The sequence below is a fragment of the Saccopteryx bilineata genome, chromosome 5 (genome assembly GCF_036850765.1).
Source record: "Saccopteryx bilineata isolate mSacBil1 chromosome 5, mSacBil1_pri_phased_curated, whole genome shotgun sequence".
NCBI classification, from domain to species: domain Eukaryota; kingdom Metazoa; phylum Chordata; class Mammalia; order Chiroptera; family Emballonuridae; genus Saccopteryx; species Saccopteryx bilineata.
Genome location: NC_089494.1, coordinates 230,608,730 through 230,626,463, shown reverse-complemented (window position 1 = coordinate 230,626,463; position 17,734 = coordinate 230,608,730). Strand labels below are relative to the sequence as shown.

Genomic DNA, 17,734 nt, shown 5'->3' with positions numbered 1-17,734 from the left:
AGGTTGTATTATTTGTTGAGCTGTATGGTGTGGAGTAGCTGAGGCTGGATGAAGCCGGTACCCACCATCTGAGCGCAGAATCAACTTGAACAACATCGGTATAATTTACAGTCCACCGGAGCAAAGAATAACAACCACTTCCACCAGACACGCCTGTGTGTCCAGGGTCTGCGAAAGGCCGGGACGTCAAAATCGTGAATGGGACATAGAGGGCGAGACCTAAAATATGTAGCTAAGCAGTAAAAAGTCAATTTTGTTACTAAGCAGACAAGAAAATGAGCTTACTTCAAAGTCATAAGTCCCCCCACTGACTTTTCTCCTCCAATCAGCCAGCAGATGCCACAAAACAACAAACCGAGGCACGGCTGTGCCTCCACCCCCACCCTCGCCCCACAAGATAAGAGTAGTAACTCCTGCCAGTTTCCTGGCACCTTTAATGTCTTCTCCAAAGGCCCATCCGCTAGTCCTGAGAGGAAGTGAGGAGAGCTGCCAGCTCCTTGCCTCCAGCTTTCTGTTGCTTTGGGAAAAGGCACGGGATTCCCGCTGCTCTCCTTAGCTTTATTCCAGAGCTTTCTGGGGGCTGAAACAGCGAAATGGCAGGCAGGCTAGTAATGCACATGGTGAGTTAGCCAGGGACAGCACTTAGTCATCAGGAGTTGATGGCTCCTCTGTCTCCCTTTGTTCCACCTTTTCCTAACTCCATCAGAAGCCTGAAGCCACCCACAGTAAACATATCTATACACACATAAAGTATTTTACCTGGTGCAATGATTTCTGGCACATGACTTTCACCTAAGGAAGCTTTTTGAACTTACCGTGCTTGGGCCCCACCTCAGACCAATTAAATACAACATCTGAAGGTTAGGGACAGGCAACTGTTTGTTAAAAGCTTCCCAAATAATTTTAATATGCAGCCAGGGTTGAGAACCACAGATCTAATCCAAGATCCCACCTGTTATTAGTAAGGCCCAAATTTCAAGTTGTTTAAAAAACTGCTAAAATAGAATACGCACACATTCTGTGGCTGTGGTGGTTTTCAACTTATTGGCAGATTCCCGCAGTGTTGGAAATGAGGTCCATAATCCATACCTAAGTGGAAGTGTCAAGTACAAAAGCTGCTAAGAGAAGAGTCAGCAGAGCTGTGTCATTTGGAAATACTCTTGTCGTTGAACATTTGACTCATAGTGGCTTTAAGAAATAGGGGTTCATAGGTCTCATATAACAAGAAGTCTGGAAGTAGGCAATTTAGTGTTGGTGCTGTGGCTCAACAACCCCAGGCTCTATCTTTTTTTAAATTTTAATTTATTGATTTGGGGGTGGGGAGAGACAGGGAAAAACATCGATTTGTTTTTCCACTTATTTATGCATTCATTGGTTGATGCTTGTATGTGCCTTGACCAGGGATCACCTGCAACCTTAGCATGTCGGGACAATGCCCTGACCAACTGAGCTACCCGGCCAGGGCCCAGGCTCTTTCTTTTTTCTATTCCATAGCTGGGATTGCCAGATTTAACAACAACAATAAAAACACAAGTCATCCATTTAAATTCGAATGTCTGACAAAAAAATTTAGCATAAGTATGTTCCATGCAATATTTGGGAACATACTTAGTGTAATAAAGACTCTGACTCCACTTCTGAGGTTTGCTGACAGCTCTCGAGCCCATCATTCACCCTTTCTTTCTGCCCCACACCTAAGTGAGCTGATCAGAAAGGCTGAGGGCTTCTTCCCTAGATGCCAGCTGAAAGTTGGCAAGCCCCAGCCCCCCAACCTCAGTCCCACCCCCATCACCACAAAACCCTGAGGCAGGGGCCCCATCCTGCTCTCTCAAGCTATTTTTGGATCTGCTAGGGAGCCTTCCCTGATGTCCTCAGAAACTCTCATGATGAGGGTCACAAATCTCTCACCCCCTCTTGGTATGTGTATGACATCAGCAGTCTTACAGAGGGACTAAATGTGGGATGGGGTCCATCCATTCCCGGGGGTGACCCCAACAGGAGGGGTAACTGCAACCCTTACACTTTGAAATGTATATTTACCTGCGTATCCTATATTTTATCCGGCAGCACCATCTATGGGCCGTCCTCTTCACGCCCGTTTCCTCAGTCACAGCTGGGCACTTCCACCCCAGGACTCACAGCCGTGTTCCAAGCAGGAAAAGGCAAGAAGAAAATGTTTTCCTTCTGGTGAAATTTGGCTTCTTATTTGGGAAGGGAAGATCTCCTCAGGTGCTTCTGGTTGCATTCATTATGTGGAACTTGCCCATGTGGGTTTGCTTTTCGCAAGACAGCCTAGAAAACTGAGTATTTTAACCTTCATAACTGAATGAGTGGGTTCGGCTAGCACCTACTGCAATAAAAGCCAAACTCATGAGGCAAGTGCTGGTGCAGAGTAAGGAGGTTTATTTGAGTGCCGCAATCTGGGAGAATGGTGGGTTCCTGTCTCAAAGACCCGCTCCTCTTGCTGCTCAGGCCCGTGGTTGTTACAGGGATGGGGAGGGGAGGGATTTTTTTTTTCTACCCAATTATCCTGCTAGCCTTTAGTGTGCTCAGGCCCCATCCATCCATCCATCCAGCCAGCCAGCCATCCTTCCTTCCATCTTTCTAGTTTCTGGCAGGCTCAGTGTGAGACCTCCCCATGCACCCTCTTGGCCAATGGGGAAGACTCCCCAGCGCTCCTGTCTGTGGTAACACTTTCCTAACAGGAAGAATGGAGGGTAGCAACTAACTTTTGGAAGATAAGCCCACAGCACCTACTAAAAACTTGTCCGTTGCCTTACATAAAGGGTATAACATCTTTGATATATGTTTACCTACCCATACGCCAATACTCCTCTCTGGATCCTGTTAGCCTTGGGGGCAGGAGTGGATGTAAGTGTCCCCTAGGATAAAAGGTATGGTCCAAAGACCATCCCTTTGATGCACCTTTGGCATCAGCTGGGAGCATGTTGAAAATGCAGAATCTGAGGTCCTATTTTGGACCTACTGAATCAAAACCTGCATTTTAACAAAGTCCCCGGGTGACTGTCTGTATACTCAAGTTTGAGAAGAACAGCGGTTCTCATACTTGGCTTTAAAAACTGTTGCTCCAGATATTCTGATTGCAGGGGTCCCGGCTGCAGGCTGGGCATCGGGATTTTGAAAAGTTCCCTAGATGCTTCTAATAAGCAGTGAAGCTTGCAAACCACTGGCCTAGAACTATGGTTCTCAACTCGAGGAATCACTTGGGGTAATTTGTTTTAAAACCACCACTGCCTGGGTGCCCATCAGAGCAGTTAAATAAGAATAGGAAGAAGGGTGGAAAGGTGGGGCCTGGACAACAGTATTTTCTGAAAGGTCTCAGATTAGTCTAATGTGTGAGGGCCACGTCAGGAAAACAAAGCAAAAGGCTAACATCATCTGACCCAGTGATTTGTGGGAAGAGGAACAGTGGTGTTAAATGGGTTGAACGTATCTTATTCAAGAGGACCAGGTGGAGGGTCCTGCCAATGGTGGGGAGAGGGGTTGCTCCAATTCATGTTTCAGACTTGTGGAGGGGGTTACCACACAAACAGTTGCTGTCCAAGTCTGGAGAATAACCATCATAAGATCAACTCTGCAGCATAACATCATAGGCAGAGTGATGAGGAATAAGGGCAGAGTGTGAAGTGGCAGAGTTTTAACTTCCTGAGCTATTCTCTGTCCCCATGTGGTATGAACAGGACCCAGAAGTTCCCAAATGTGCTCAAGATGGGCTCAGGAAGAAGCTGAATTGAGAGCCAGAAGCCCTGTCATGGTGCCCACCATTCAAGGGGCAAAGGGACCTGCAGCCTCTGCTACTAAACCAGCAGGTGAATCTGAGGAGCAAGTGGAAGAACCTGTGGGGCCCACAGAACCAGCAAGAGCTGGGGCGCAATCACACCAGCCAGGAATGGCCTCTGTGTCTGACCAAGTCTGGAGAGACCAGCCCCACACAGCCACCACTTCAGTCTGCAAATGCAGGCAGGTCAAGCAGCAATAGGCTGATAAGAAATGCTGTTGAAATGATCAGAGGTGCCAGGGGACACTGCTCCAATCAAAACTACCCTCTCATTAACGTCACCACACCAAGGTCACCTTGCCAGGGCTGGTAGTCACACTCTGCTTTGGAAGGGCTGAACGGATTATTGCAGTCAGCCTCCACTCTGATTGGTCTGAGTCCGTGCCAAATCAGTTGTTAACTGTTTTGACTATCGCCCCTGGATAAAGCCACCCCCTCCCTTCTATACCCAGATGCCAATTTGGCAGAAAGAGAGGGAAGTTAAAGATAAAGTCTGAGAGACTACCCACTTTACTTATGGAAAATATTTTCACTTTTGTACTGGACTAAATTGAGTTTTTCCAGCACTACCCAGCAAAACAGGATATTTTACAGCCAAAATAAAGTAGCTACAGGTTGTTACACAACTGGGAGAAGTGTGAGGACATTTTCACCTTTGTTTTAGACATAAGGATAATCTACTTCCTCTTGTAAGTATTTCTCTGTATATGAATTTATATTTCTCTGTAGATTTATTCAGGTATTTTTTTATCTATTAATCTGATGTCAATCGCTAACATAATGTGTTTTTCTCTATCTCTGTAAATAGGTAAAGGGAGATGGAGGAAATTATGTGTAAGTCAAATTGTTCTGGAAAAACTAAGATCTCTACCAAAAAGAAGAAGGACTGACGGCTTACCTGAAGTTATCCACTACTACCAGAAGGAGAAATGGTCCACCATTGTGTGGAAAAGCAACAGGTTAGCCAGACTCCCAAAAGGAGCACTGTTTACTAAACTGAACGGTCATCTCTGGAAAAGGAAGTTCCTGGGTAATCCCAGGAATTTTATTGCATTGGGTCATTTCATGACTATTTATTTAGCTTACCTCTGTGTTGGGCCCTGTTCTAGAACCTGAGGATATGGCTCCACCCTGGTTCTGAACTATGATTTTCTTGCTTCACTGTATCATTGGCTGATGCTCTTCTGTTACACATTCTCTGCTGCATCTCATTTGTGTTTGGCTTTTCCCACGAATGCAGCTATCATCCAAACATATGCATTTTGAGTCTATAAGTTATCCAGGTTACTGGGAAGTTAAATATCAGTAATCCAGATGTTATCTGAGGTTCTTTCTATCCTTAAAAACAAGTTAAATTGACCAGAAGTACCTCCACCCCATCTTCAGTGTAGCAAATGCACAACTGATGCATAATCAAACCTTTCTCCAAGAGTTAGGCGAATTCTCAGGGGGCTTACATACTTAGAGCTTCTTCTGCTTCCCAAGCTTCTATATGTTTTCTATGGCTTCTGCCTTGCACCATGTAAACCAGAGGCAAAATACACACTATACGCTTCCTATGCACACAATAAAATCCACACAAATACAGATTCATGAGTCCAGTTGACTTCACTGAATAGCTGGGTGTAATGAGGATGAGTTAGTGAGCTCACGAACAGCATAAGGTAACAGAATTCCTGCTCCCTCAAGTCTTTTACATCCCTCAGGCAATGTCTCCCTCCTGCTGTTTTCTCTGCTTCTCCCCCCACCCCTACATCCCCATCCCCACCCCCACACCCTTCTCCAGTTTCTTTATAGGCCAAGCAATGCATCTAACTCTAATGCCAACCTCTGGACAGGTTTAAACAAACCTATCAAATTTCTCATCAAATCAGGCCTTCAATTTAAGAAGACCCTCACTCTTTGGAAAGAAATTGAAGATACAAATGGCTCCATGTATCTGTGTGTGTATGTGTGTGTTCTCATCCCACATATGATGGGAAACCTACATCTTTCATAATTTCTCCAGATCCCAGTGTTTGGCTTCCATCAAATCCCTCTTCTCTACTCTGCATTACACCTCTAATATTTTTTTTCTTATCGCCCCAAATCACTTCAGTCCTTCAGAGGTTATTTATTTTAGGTTGGGCATATAGCACACTGCTGTGGTTGACAATGAAGACTTGGGGGTAGAGATCATATTGCAGCACAGCTCAATTAAACAATTTAAAATTGAATGTGAGACACCCTTGCCCATAAAAGTCCCTGGGCCATTGTAATGTTCAAGACAATTCCAAGTGTTTGTTGTTGAGGATGTAGAGCAACTGAGATGTCAAGACCCTTCTACTGGTGTGTCCCTGGTTATATCCACTTAGGAACACTGTTTGGTACTATTTATATACATGCAATTTTTGGCCCTGCAATTCTACTCCTGGGTATACCGGAAAGAAACACATACATATTTCCACCAAAAGACGTGTAGAAAAATGTTCATAGCAGCATTGGTCTATAACCAAAAATTGGAAACAACTCAAATATCCATCTAGAGTAGACTAGATAAATAACCTGTATAATTATATAGTGGAAGACTATACAGAGATTAGAGTGAATGAAATACAAGTAACCACATACAACATGGATGGATCATATAAACATATTCAGTGAAAGAATCCAGGCACAAAAGAGTACAATACCATAAGATTCCATTTACAGAAAGTTAAAAAATAGCCCATACTAATTTATGGCATTGGAAGTCAGGATGTTGATTGCTGTTGGGTTAATGACTTGACTAGAGAATGAGAATGATTATGAAATTCTGGAATGTACCATATTTTGATCTAGTGCTAGTTACACAGATGTTATCACCTTGTGAAATTTAAACTATATACACATAATTTGTGTACTTATGTATGTAAGCAAAGGGTCAGCAGCAGGCCTGCCCTGCTTTTCTTCCAGACTTAACCTTACTTGTCTGGGAGGATTTTAGGTTTACCCAGCACCAGCCCCTTGGATCTGTCCCAAGTTAAGGTAAATTTAGAATGTTGGGTACCAGGGCCAGACGTATGTTTTGTACGCTGCAAAACCTCTGATCTGTTACAGCATGTGGGTTGAGAGGTCTATGAATTGTAGGCCTGCATGACAGGTGGAAAACCAAGGGATAAGCCTCTTTGTATCAAATGAACACCACATACCGTGGCCTCATTACCAGCAATCATCCACTCTCTCTAAGCAGCTGTGGAGGGACCCAAGCATCTATGCACATAAAGAATCAGTAAGCTTCCATCGGAACTGAGGTTTTATACACACTCTTTATCCTGTCCTGAACACTTCTAAAAAGTTAAGTAAGCTCAGTGCTGGATTAGATGCTACTGTGTCTTGTGAGTTTGATTACCACTCAAGCATGTTACCAATGCAATGTGGACCATGTATTGTACTTCAATTCAAAGTTTACCGAAGAAAAAAACCTTTGGCTGTTCTTACCAAATGATTATTTACACTGATCGTATCTTTTGCTTGGCCTCCAAATTCATTCTGTTTTTCTGAGAGTCCTTCTCTCCTTTGACTTCCTGTCTTCTCCCTTTTAGGAGTGTCAGCCTCAACCAACCTCTAAACTTCCTGTCCATTTCTTACGCAAAGCTGTTGAAATATTCCACTCTCTGACCCTAAACTAGTTAAGCTACACACAGAGAGCTCATATCAGTAAGTAATAAGATTAGTTGCAAAACATAGTTCCCTTCCAGAAGGAGTTGTGTGACTACTTCTTAAGAAAACAACAGGAAATACTGAACCCCTCTGTCCATAGACATTCCAAATCCACCCATTTTCTGAGTCTCAGTTAACTATGTGAGAGTTCCAGTTATTCCTGTTCCTAATTTGGTATCTCAAACTGTCCTGAAATGTTAGAACAAAAGGAATAGATGGAACTTGCCTACCACCCCCAATATGCTCTTAGAAGCGCTTGCTGCTGCCGTGACCTCAAGGAATAACTTGTCTCTAAGTATTACACTTTGCTCAGTACTCCACCTCCTGCATTGCATCGATCGTGATGGCAGATGCTCTAGAGTCAATCCCAGCCTTTCGGTGTTTGGGTTTTTTTGCTTTTGGGGTTTTTTTGGGGGGAGGGAAGGGGTGAGAGTTAGGACTTCTGAGCTTAGTAAAAATTAAGAAAGATTTCATCCTGTATATACTGGTACTACTTTACTTCCTGTTATAACATTAGCATCCCTTCCCTTGGCTTTTGCTACATAATAGCCTCATGCCATCTCAAGCTAGACTTTTACATTATTTTACTTGAACCACGATCTCAGTAGTAGGAGCCCTGTTTCTTCCCTCCTCAGAGCAGGAGCCATAAGGAAAAAGGGTGTGATAATCTCAGAAACAGAACAGTGTCTCAGACTGTTGGTCAAATAAGTTTGTAAATATGATATATATGTTTGCTCGCTTATAGTTTGCATTGGATGTGGGGAACAGGCTGTAAGCAGGCAGGATCGTTATAGCCTAAGGCTTAGTTTTAAGATTAAGCCTCTCTCACCCTTGACTGTTGCATGATGTGGGGTGGTGCACTCTCATGAGGAATCCCATTATGCCTCAGATAAGTGACTTTGTATCAGAGACTTTCTTGTTCATATATTGGCTAAACGGTTTTGATTTCTACACTATAAAATGGGGCAGAGGAGCCCATGCTGGAGGAGAGCTGAGAAAGACCATGTGGAGGAGAGGAAAGGCAGCCAAGATGGCAGAGTGCTGAAGAAAAAGCCAGTTTGTGTAGAGTTTGTGCAGAGAGAAGGAGATGGAAAACAGAGGTGAATAAGGTTGGTGAGCTAGAAACCTTTGATTCTAGGAAACTCGGATAAGTCAGTGGCTTTGGGAGCCCTGAATGGAAAGGAAAGTATTTTCCCACTTTGTGTATTTCTTGCCCGCCGGGTGCAAACTAGGATTAAAGGTAATGGACCACCAGTTCTTGGCTTCATTCTTTCATTACCGTCTGTCCGAATCAAATGCGAACCTGCATGGGCCAGGTGGCTGTGATGGTGGCCGTGGCAACTGGCTTTACACTGACAAATATTTCTGAGGCCATCATTTACTTGAATTATCAAGTCTCTTCTCATGCCTGCTGCTCATTATTTCAATGCACATGTATTGAGGACTATTGCTATTCAAAGACAGCGTTTTGAAGGTTGGTAAATATGACTGAGAGATGATAGCTACTGACAGCCAGCAATTTAGAATCTAAAGATAATTATACAAAAAATTCCCTCAGAACCATGATGCAGGGCAAGAGAGTGTAAAAATAATAGACTCCTGTTGTTAGACCTCAAGGTAATGACACTTGTGCTTATTATCCTATCCTTCCTCCTATGGTACTGCTGAAGCACTCAGAATGATAACGATCAATTTTCCAACGTTCCTCCAAACAGGTCATGAGAAATTAATATTTAATAATGATTACTGGTTGCGTCTTCTTGAATTCAAAACCCTGGACTTCAGAAATAAAGGAGTTTGATGTAATATGTGGTTATCCTGTTCTTGTCCCCCCACCCTGCCTGCCCCGTTCTGGCGGAAAAACCAAGTCATCTTCCAGAAGGGTGCAGGAGTTACTTTTTACAACAAAATAAGGCTTCTTTACTTGTCCAATTTCACACAAACAAAGTGTAAAATCTTAGAATTGAAATTCAGGTTCTGAACTGCCCCTGACAATGGGCATTACTGGAAACGGACATGTCACTGGGACCTGTTCAAAGAGGAACTTCAGTTATCTCCTAAAACGGTGTTTAAAGCTGAAATACAGAAAACTGTCTCCAAAGTGATCAGATATGTGCAAAAAATAACTTGTTAAACAACACAGGGAAGACTATACAGGACAGTTCCAGAATGCTCACATTCATGTGGCTTATAACAGGGACTTTTCTATAAAGACCTGTATCGTCCAGACGGAGGGGATTCTGCTGGCTTGGCGCCTTTATCCCATGAGTTCGCAAAATTTATTTTCATCTTCAGTGCATGGACGACTGCAGTACAGAACGTCACTCCTCTTCAGAAAATAAATCTCTGCCCTGGAAAGAGTCACGTTTGCAGGTACCCTCAGGGGCTCTCAGGGCTGTTCTTATAAACACTACTGAGCACTTTTCCACTCTTCACATATGGGACATGAAGAATGGTACAGAAAAATGAGAGTTTAGAAGTCCCTCTCAAACACATGGAGAAAAATTGGCGGAATATTTTTAAATTTTAAAAAGTCTGGAAAGTCTGTAATCTTGGTAATGTTTCCAAGAGTCATCAACTGTGGCGGAAGATAGTCACCAGCAGGCACCCCACATGGAATTTCCTCTTGGAACAATTCTGCAACATGATCTTCTGGGTCGGCATTCCACGCAAGTCACCAAGTTTCTGCGATCTCCGTGAGCACCTGCAGCAGCTCAGCAAACGTCGGACGGCCTTTAGGTTTCTGAAAAGGGAAGCAGAGGTGGTCAGCTCAGCGTAAGACTCACTAAGACACTAGTTCTGTAACTTGCCAACCGGGATGTGGACCCAGGCTGGTTCTCCACAGGTGGAGGAGAAGAGTGACTTGGCTGACACAAAGGGCATGACTGGCATAAAGCATGTGTGAAGATGTGAGAGTAGGGAGTGTTGCAAAGATACAATGGCTGGAGCCACAAACACTAGCCACAGGTGGCTATTTAAATTTCAATTAATTAAAAAGAAGATATGCACCCCATGTTTATTGAAGCATTGTTTATAATAGCCAAGATATGGAAACAGCCCAAGTGTTTGTCAGTGGACGAGTGGATTAAAAAGCTGTGGTACATATACACAATGGAATACTACACAGACGTGAAAAAGAAGGAAATCTTACCTTTTGCAACAGCACGGATGGAACTAGAGATTACTATGCTAAGTGAAATAAGCCAGGCAGAGAAAGAAAAATATTATATGATCTCACTTATATGTGGAATCTAATGAACAAAGTGAACTGAGGAACGGAATACAGGCAGAGGCGGGGTCACAGGGACCAGAGGGACAGCAGTCAGAGGGAAGGGGATGAGAGGATGGGATTAGAGAGGGTAAAGGAATTAGTGAAATTATGTATACCTAACACAGAAATATAGATAACAGGACAGCAAATCCTAGAGGGAAGTGGGGAGGGAGTTAGGGAGAGGGGGGCTAGGGGGGTATAAAAAGGGACACAGGACTGGGAGATGAGGGAGTTATATTCAGTGGGACACTTGAGTTCATGTAAACACAATAAATTAAAATAAATTTTTTAAAAAAATTTCAGTTAATTAAAATTAAGTTCATGTTAAAATTCAGTGTTTGGTCACCCCAGCCACTTTTCAAGCCTTCAATGGCCAGGAGAGGCCGCCATATTGGATAGCACGGACATAGCCCATTTCCATCATCACAGAAAGTTCTATGGGACAGCACTGCCAGAGATTTGTTTGGACGACTTGGTGTGCCTCAGGTAAAGGAGGAGCCGGGAGAGAGCGGGCACCTAGAGTACCAGGCTCCCAGGCTCGTCCCACGTATTTACCACACCCGATCCTCTATAGAAAGGAAGATTTCAGTCAGAACACAAAAGCCATGTTTTCATGAGGGACTTTGCAAGTCCTTGAGCACCAGCTATGCTGACCTAAGGCTCAGGGACTTTGTTAAGTCCTGGCCAAGGGCCAAGGAGTGAAACCTTTTCCTAGTTCACAGTGGGATGTGGTTTATCTTTGACTCCAGGAGGCAGACAAGATGACCCCGTGGCATCTTTGAAATCCATGGCAAGTAGAACTACTCGTGATAACCACATTCTCATAAAGGTCATAGGCAGCAAGGTTGGTAGGGAGACACCACCCTTAGCGGTTTATGAACAATTAAAAAAAAAAAGCAGAAGAATAAGTGAGCACACATGAGAATTCTCCTTGAGACTCTAAGAATGCATCGTGCAGCTTTTCACGGGGCTGAAGTTCTGCAGTTAACAGGGACTATGAAACATGGGTATCAATGCTATTATAATTACGTTGGATCTAGAGGCACCTAAATACACGGATCTTTTAGATTATGTTAAACAGTTGTAGGCAAAAATCAACTTTTGCAAATAAGTAAATCAAGATAAGCAAAACAATGTCTTAATCCATGTTGTGACTGTAATATGAGATTGAGGCCATTTACTTGGTCCACCCTGCCTCTTCTCTGTCTCATCTCCACAAAATATAAAATCTCAGTAAGTACTTTATGGTACATACATGTATATGTGTATTGCTTCATACACTCATAGACAGGACTGAGCTGCTTACAACGTTAATGCAAAGATGCTCTTCAGATAGCTGTGTGCTGCTAACAGCTTTCCAAGTTTTCTTGCAGAGCAGTGAGTCATAGGTAAAAATTTTTTCATACACCAGGTATCTTTATAAAATTAATACTTCTCTGGGATGGGAATGACCACATCACTCTTGAAATCTTTAAATTTCCAATGTTGGCAGATCAGAAATCAAAGTGATTTATTTTTCAGCCTGGAGGAAACGCCTCATTTAGCTGTGGGTTTTCTGGGCTGAAACTGGCAGCTGGAGAGAAAGGAGCGTCCAGAAGCACAGGGGAGTCTGATACCAAGGGAGGGGCGCACTGAATCAAAGCCCAGAAAAGACAGAAGTGAGACAGAAACCCCTCTGGCTTTATTTTTAAGCTTGGCATTTCAAGAAAAAGAGAAACTGGGTCCCAAGAGATAATGTTCTGAGTAGAAGTTCCTGGCACACTTTCTGCCGTGGTCCTGCTGCGGGTTAATCTCCATATCAGGAGACCTGAGTGCTACCAGAGAAATGAAAGCCGTTCCTTTTAGCCTTGGAAAAAAAGCAAGGGAAATGAAAGTAGAATGAAGTAAATAAAAACACCATCCTCTTTCAATGTGGCAGTTTAACAAACCTGATTCTATCCTTAGTTTCCACCCACCAGTTCTAAAAAGATGTAAACCATCTCATCACTGAGTTTCTGCAGGAACCATTCTCAGAAAGATAAGACTCAGAAAATACCCTAAATTCCTCAGATGAAAGACCATTGTTAGAAACAAAACCGATTAAGGACTTTGGAGGGAGTTTCAGATAGAAATAGTACTTCTGGCCCTCAGGGATCATGACCGGGAAACAGACACTTTTTCTGGCCATGATGGAGTCTTGGCCAGGTTTGTCATCTTCAGGTCCGCTCTCAGATGCTGGGGCTGCCAACCCTCACAGGCAAGGAGGGGACACTCACCTCGTGCCAGCAGCTGTACATGATTTCATAGATGGCCATTGGTGCCAGGTGAGGGCGGTACAGTCGGAAGCCTTTAGAAATGGCTTCCACAACTTGCAAATTGGACTTATTTTCGAAAGGCATTTTTCCTTCTGTGAAAACTTCCCACATCAACACTCCTGCAAATATAATGCGTAGAAACCCGAGGTTAGAGGGAAATGGTTCCTTGGAACTGAAAGAACTGTTTCAAACTGTACAGCGTTCCCTTCCTCTCCCAGCCTTTCAGTTGCAGCCCCCAGAACGAGAGCAATGCCATCGATAAAGCAGACAGTGTGCATCTTAGTTTTTGAACAGGCTTGTAATCTGAAAAGACCCCAAGTGAAAACAATGCCCTTCTTTTTCCATGGGCCTTGTCTGCCTCCCTATTGGAAAATAATGCTTCCGGCATTTTTATTCCTAAGTATTCTGATGTCCCCACACCCTGAAATCAATAAGCCTTTTTGCAATACCACGGAAAATGACAGATTGTCTGAGACTCTGCCGCCTGTTAAGGCCAACTTTCCCAGCCAGGACATGGCATGCTGTCCCCTCCCACACTGGAAGTTAGACTGCTAGGTTGAGCCACAGAATACCCAGCGAGGGCTCTATACATAAGCAGATGTTCAGGAATCATCAATGGATTGATTGGTTCATAAAAATTTTTAAAGGCTTCCAATTTGAGTTAATTTAATTATTCACTTATTCTACAAATCTGTATTAGGTATCAATTAGAGGCCAGGCTTATGCTAGAGCTAAAAAAATTCTTAAGAATGAGACCAGTCCATGTGCCCAAGACACTCACTGTCCAAGGTATTGTAAAGGGACAATTGGTCAGGTAAAACTCAAGGAGTTCTCATTGTTCTGCAACCACTTGGTGAGGCCCTTGGATTGCTACCCATTGGTCTCACACCTTAACTGCTCTACAGTAGTGCTTAGAATGCCACCTGCCAAGACTACCACGTCAGTGGAGAACTAATGAGATCAATGACGTAAGTTTGGCCTTATTGTCACAATAGCATTGACACCCTTCTGAAAGTACAGCTGTCCCTCCAAACCCAAGAAGTCATCCAGGAAAGGTTGGGTGAAATAGAACAGATAGATTATCGCACATTGTTGCCACTTCTTTGAAAATCAGTTAAAAGAATGAACTCCATTGGAAGTGGGTCTACAGTGTCTCTCAGTGAAGAACATTACCCAATATAATAACAATCCCAAGGAGGCTTATGCCTAAATACCACAAATTTTGAAGGCAATGAAGTAAATCAGGTAATGTTGCTTAGTAGTTAGACAATGATGTTTATGAATTACACTCAAAATTCAACGACACCGTAAGATCAGTTTTCTTTGCCAGTCTCTGTGGAGTAGAAATGTTGCTTGAGTTTGTTTGCTAGGTCAGCAGACTCTGTGTCCTGTCATGGTTTTTTGTTGTAGTAATATAATGTTATAGTAATTAAATATATAGAAATATAAAAAACAAAAAATATGGAAGATATATAAAAGTAATTAAAATATAATATTAAAAATAATTAAGGAAATTAAATAAAGTTATGACATCTGGAAAGGAATTAATATAGTGGGTGCAGATGTGATAAACAGACTGACTTTCGAGCAGGGTCCAGTTAGTGTGTGTGTGAAGTTTTACATAGATAAGAAGTGTCTTGGTGTCATAACTCTGTAAGTTAACGTAAATAAGAACATCTTAAAAAGTGGTTTGATGTAAACATTTCAGTAGATTAACATAAAAGTGGTTTCCTGCGAGGAACTCCCAAAAAGGTGGTTTGAGGTGAAAATCCTATAGATTGACACATGTTAGAAGACGTTGGCCAGAAAAGGTACTAAAGCTAAGGGGCCCCGTGCTGCAGTAGTCGCCAAGACTCCAACGTGAACTTGAACTGTCTCCACACTGCTCTGAGATCTGACCAAAGACAGCCAAGAGGAGCACACCAACGGGGCCCCCTTAAGCTGTACCCAGGCATGCCAAAAGGATTTGTGAGTAATAAATTGACTGTGATTATTGCAAGTAACTCTGTGTGTAGGTCGTGTCTTTCCTCTGGTGGCAGTTAGAGTCACCACTGATAAGTAGCATCCTCAAGCTGCCTCAAGAGTAGTCTCGAAGAGGCTGCCAGCCTGCTGATAAGCAGCAGGAGTGTCCCACTGCATGGGGAAGTCGAATCAGGGACGTCTGATCAACATAGAGCTTGGGCTCTACTGGGACAGTTTTATAGCAAGTGCTGAATGGAAAAGGAAAAGATCCAAAAGGCAGGCTTACGTAAGAAGGTGAAGGACACCAGTTGCCCGGATGTGTGTAGAACACTTAAGGCAGAACGTACTGTTAGAAGAAGGCTTTTTCAAAATGCTACATCATATTAAGAAATCAAAGCTAAAAGAGATTGACCTATTTTATGAAATCAAGCACCATTCACTCACCAAATGACCAGACATCAGATTTGCTGCTGTACTTGTTGAAATGGAAGACTTCAGGAGGAGACCATTTGACTGGGAACTTAGCTCCAGAAGAACTGATGTATTCATCATCCAAAACGTACCTAGGTCATCAGATTTCAAAGCACATTGTGTTTGGTGTTACCTCCAAGTTCTGTGTACTTCAAATCCTCTCTCTTAACTCAGCTCTAGAAGACAATGTTTTACCCCAGAAAGATTCCTTATACCTTCTCTCTCTCTTTTTCTTCTAAGTGGCAAAGTAGCCCTCACAGTGTTTCTTTCTCAAACTAAGTCTCAATTATGTTTATTTTATTTGGGTCTCAGAAAACTAAAGCAATTCTTCGGTCTAAAATACACCCTACTGATCATGCTAGTTACAATAAAATCTGCAAAGTAGCATTCTGAATTGTCTTAACAACCAAGGGATATAATCGAAAAGAAGAAATTCAAAGCTGAATGCTTTATTTTCTTTCTGTGTATTTTGTTGTGGGACCGAGAAGGAGGGGAATAAAAGTATTTGAACTTAATATATTTAATGTGGAAATTTTCTAATGCATTAAAATGATGCTATTTGGAAAGAAATCAGTAGCAGCTACCACCTCCTTTAAAAAATTTTTTTTAAATTAAACCCTCTCTCTTTTTTTTTGAAAATCGTTTGCATGAATATCCAAGTATGGGCATCTGAAGAGAAGAGGTGACAGCTAACGTCTGCTATCCTGGAGTATGTAATATTATTTTAAAATTTATTTATTAATGCTTGCCCACACTCCCCCCTTTTTGCATACACTCTGTTTCACCCATATTTAGCTTTTTATTGAGCCAAAGGTCATCCACCTTGGGGAAGGTGGATCACAGAAAACAAAAGGAAAAGAGTCATTTTTTATAGCTTTCAAAAGTCTTGGTGCTCCAGAGAAAAAGCAGGGTGGAATTAATACAGTATTTGGGAGAATGGCTCCTGAATAAGAATGAGATCTCCCTGGCCACCTCCATCTGTCCCTCTAAGGTCCCTTGAGCTGGGAAGTAGGTCAGAGAAAGGAAAAGGAAGGAGTATTCAGTATTAGAGGGTGACTGAGGTATGGTCCTGACCCTGCACCTTACATGAGGAGCCCTGGTCACATAGCAGAAGAAGAAGGCCTTCATCCCCACAATGGGTTAGTGGGAGTCAAGAGACTCCCAAAAACAGAACCTGTGTCTTCTATTCCCAGGCTGCGCTCCAGGAAAGCTGTGGATGTAAAAAAAAAAGGGGGGGAGTGGATGTGCCTGGGGAAATGGAGCCATAGGTAGCCCGGAGGAGTTCTCCAATCACAGAGAATGTCAGGTAAGAAGGAACCTTGCAGACAGAAACTCAGGGATGAGTCAGTGGCCAGAAGTGTGGCGACTGCAAGGAAGCCAGTGTCAATAGACAACAGACAATAACAAGTACCAGACAGGCCATCTCCCTACCAGTGCCATGGACCCAAGAAACACACAGAACTGCGATTCTGGCCCTGGAGAGTCCAGGAGAAGCCCTGATGACTGGGTTTAAATTTCTAGCAACTGAAGGAAAAGGGGTGCAAAATATAAACTGCAGGGAGTTATAAAAACTAAGGTTGCAGTTTTTACTCACTTGAGCTATAGACTGAAAGTCAACTACTACACTTGATAATCAAAATGTACGATGATGACGAAAAATCAGAGCTGAGAAAACAAACTTACTTTTTTTCTCTCAGAAATATAGATATGTATATTGGAAAAGCTTTTTTCTTCATCTTGCACACATATTGGGTAGACTGAGCAGTTATTTTTAATTTTAAGATATGCCACAGTTTTATTAATGATCTGAAAGAAGATCAGAATAGCCCACCATGTCCGCTTACCTCACAGCTAAAACTGGTGCATGTCCTAAAATTCAAAGTGGGTCAGCAGGCCATACACCCACATTAACAGAGAGAGAGAAAAAAAAAAGCAAAGCCAAATACATTTTTCAGTTTGCTGGTAGACAAATGCAAGATTTCTCTTGTGAGTAAACAAAAAATATATTGTGTACCTGGTCATTCCAAAGTCCGAAATTTTTACTATACTTGTAGAACTGACCAAACAATTCCTTGCCGCCTATGGAAAGAAGAAAAGAACGTGAGTTTGAATACATTTTTCTTTCAAGAGTCTCCTTTTTGCCTCTCCTTAGTTTATTTGGGCTCCTGCCCCACGTCTCTGTTTGGGCAGCTGTGTCATTTCTGTGATGACACACATGTCAGTGATAGATAGATTTCAATGTATCTGCCCTCAAGT

General features: G+C 42.7%; 1 protein-coding gene and 1 long non-coding RNA gene across 3 annotated transcripts in view; one reads left to right on the top strand and one right to left on the bottom strand.

Moving 5' to 3' along the window:
* The first annotated feature begins 4,247 nt into the window (after nt 1-4,247).
* The window catches only part of LOC136337587 (uncharacterized), a 78,652-nt gene continuing 65,165 nt past the window's right edge, over nt 4,248-17,734 (top strand). For both annotated transcript variants that reach the window (XR_010731855.1, XR_010731856.1), the window contains exons 1-2: nt 4,248-4,488; nt 4,608-4,758. This is a non-coding gene — a long non-coding RNA (uncharacterized lncRNA). The remainder of the gene's footprint in view (nt 4,489-4,607; nt 4,759-17,734) is intronic.
* The window catches only part of TXK (TXK tyrosine kinase), a 71,362-nt gene continuing 60,035 nt past the window's right edge, over nt 6,408-17,734 (bottom strand). The window contains 4 exon segments of the mRNA XM_066279009.1: nt 6,408-10,223; nt 13,007-13,164; nt 15,452-15,570; nt 17,493-17,557. Of these exon segments, the coding sequence (XP_066135106.1) occupies nt 10,155-10,223; nt 13,007-13,164; nt 15,452-15,570; nt 17,493-17,557 (411 nt within the window). The 3' untranslated portion in view covers nt 6,408-10,154.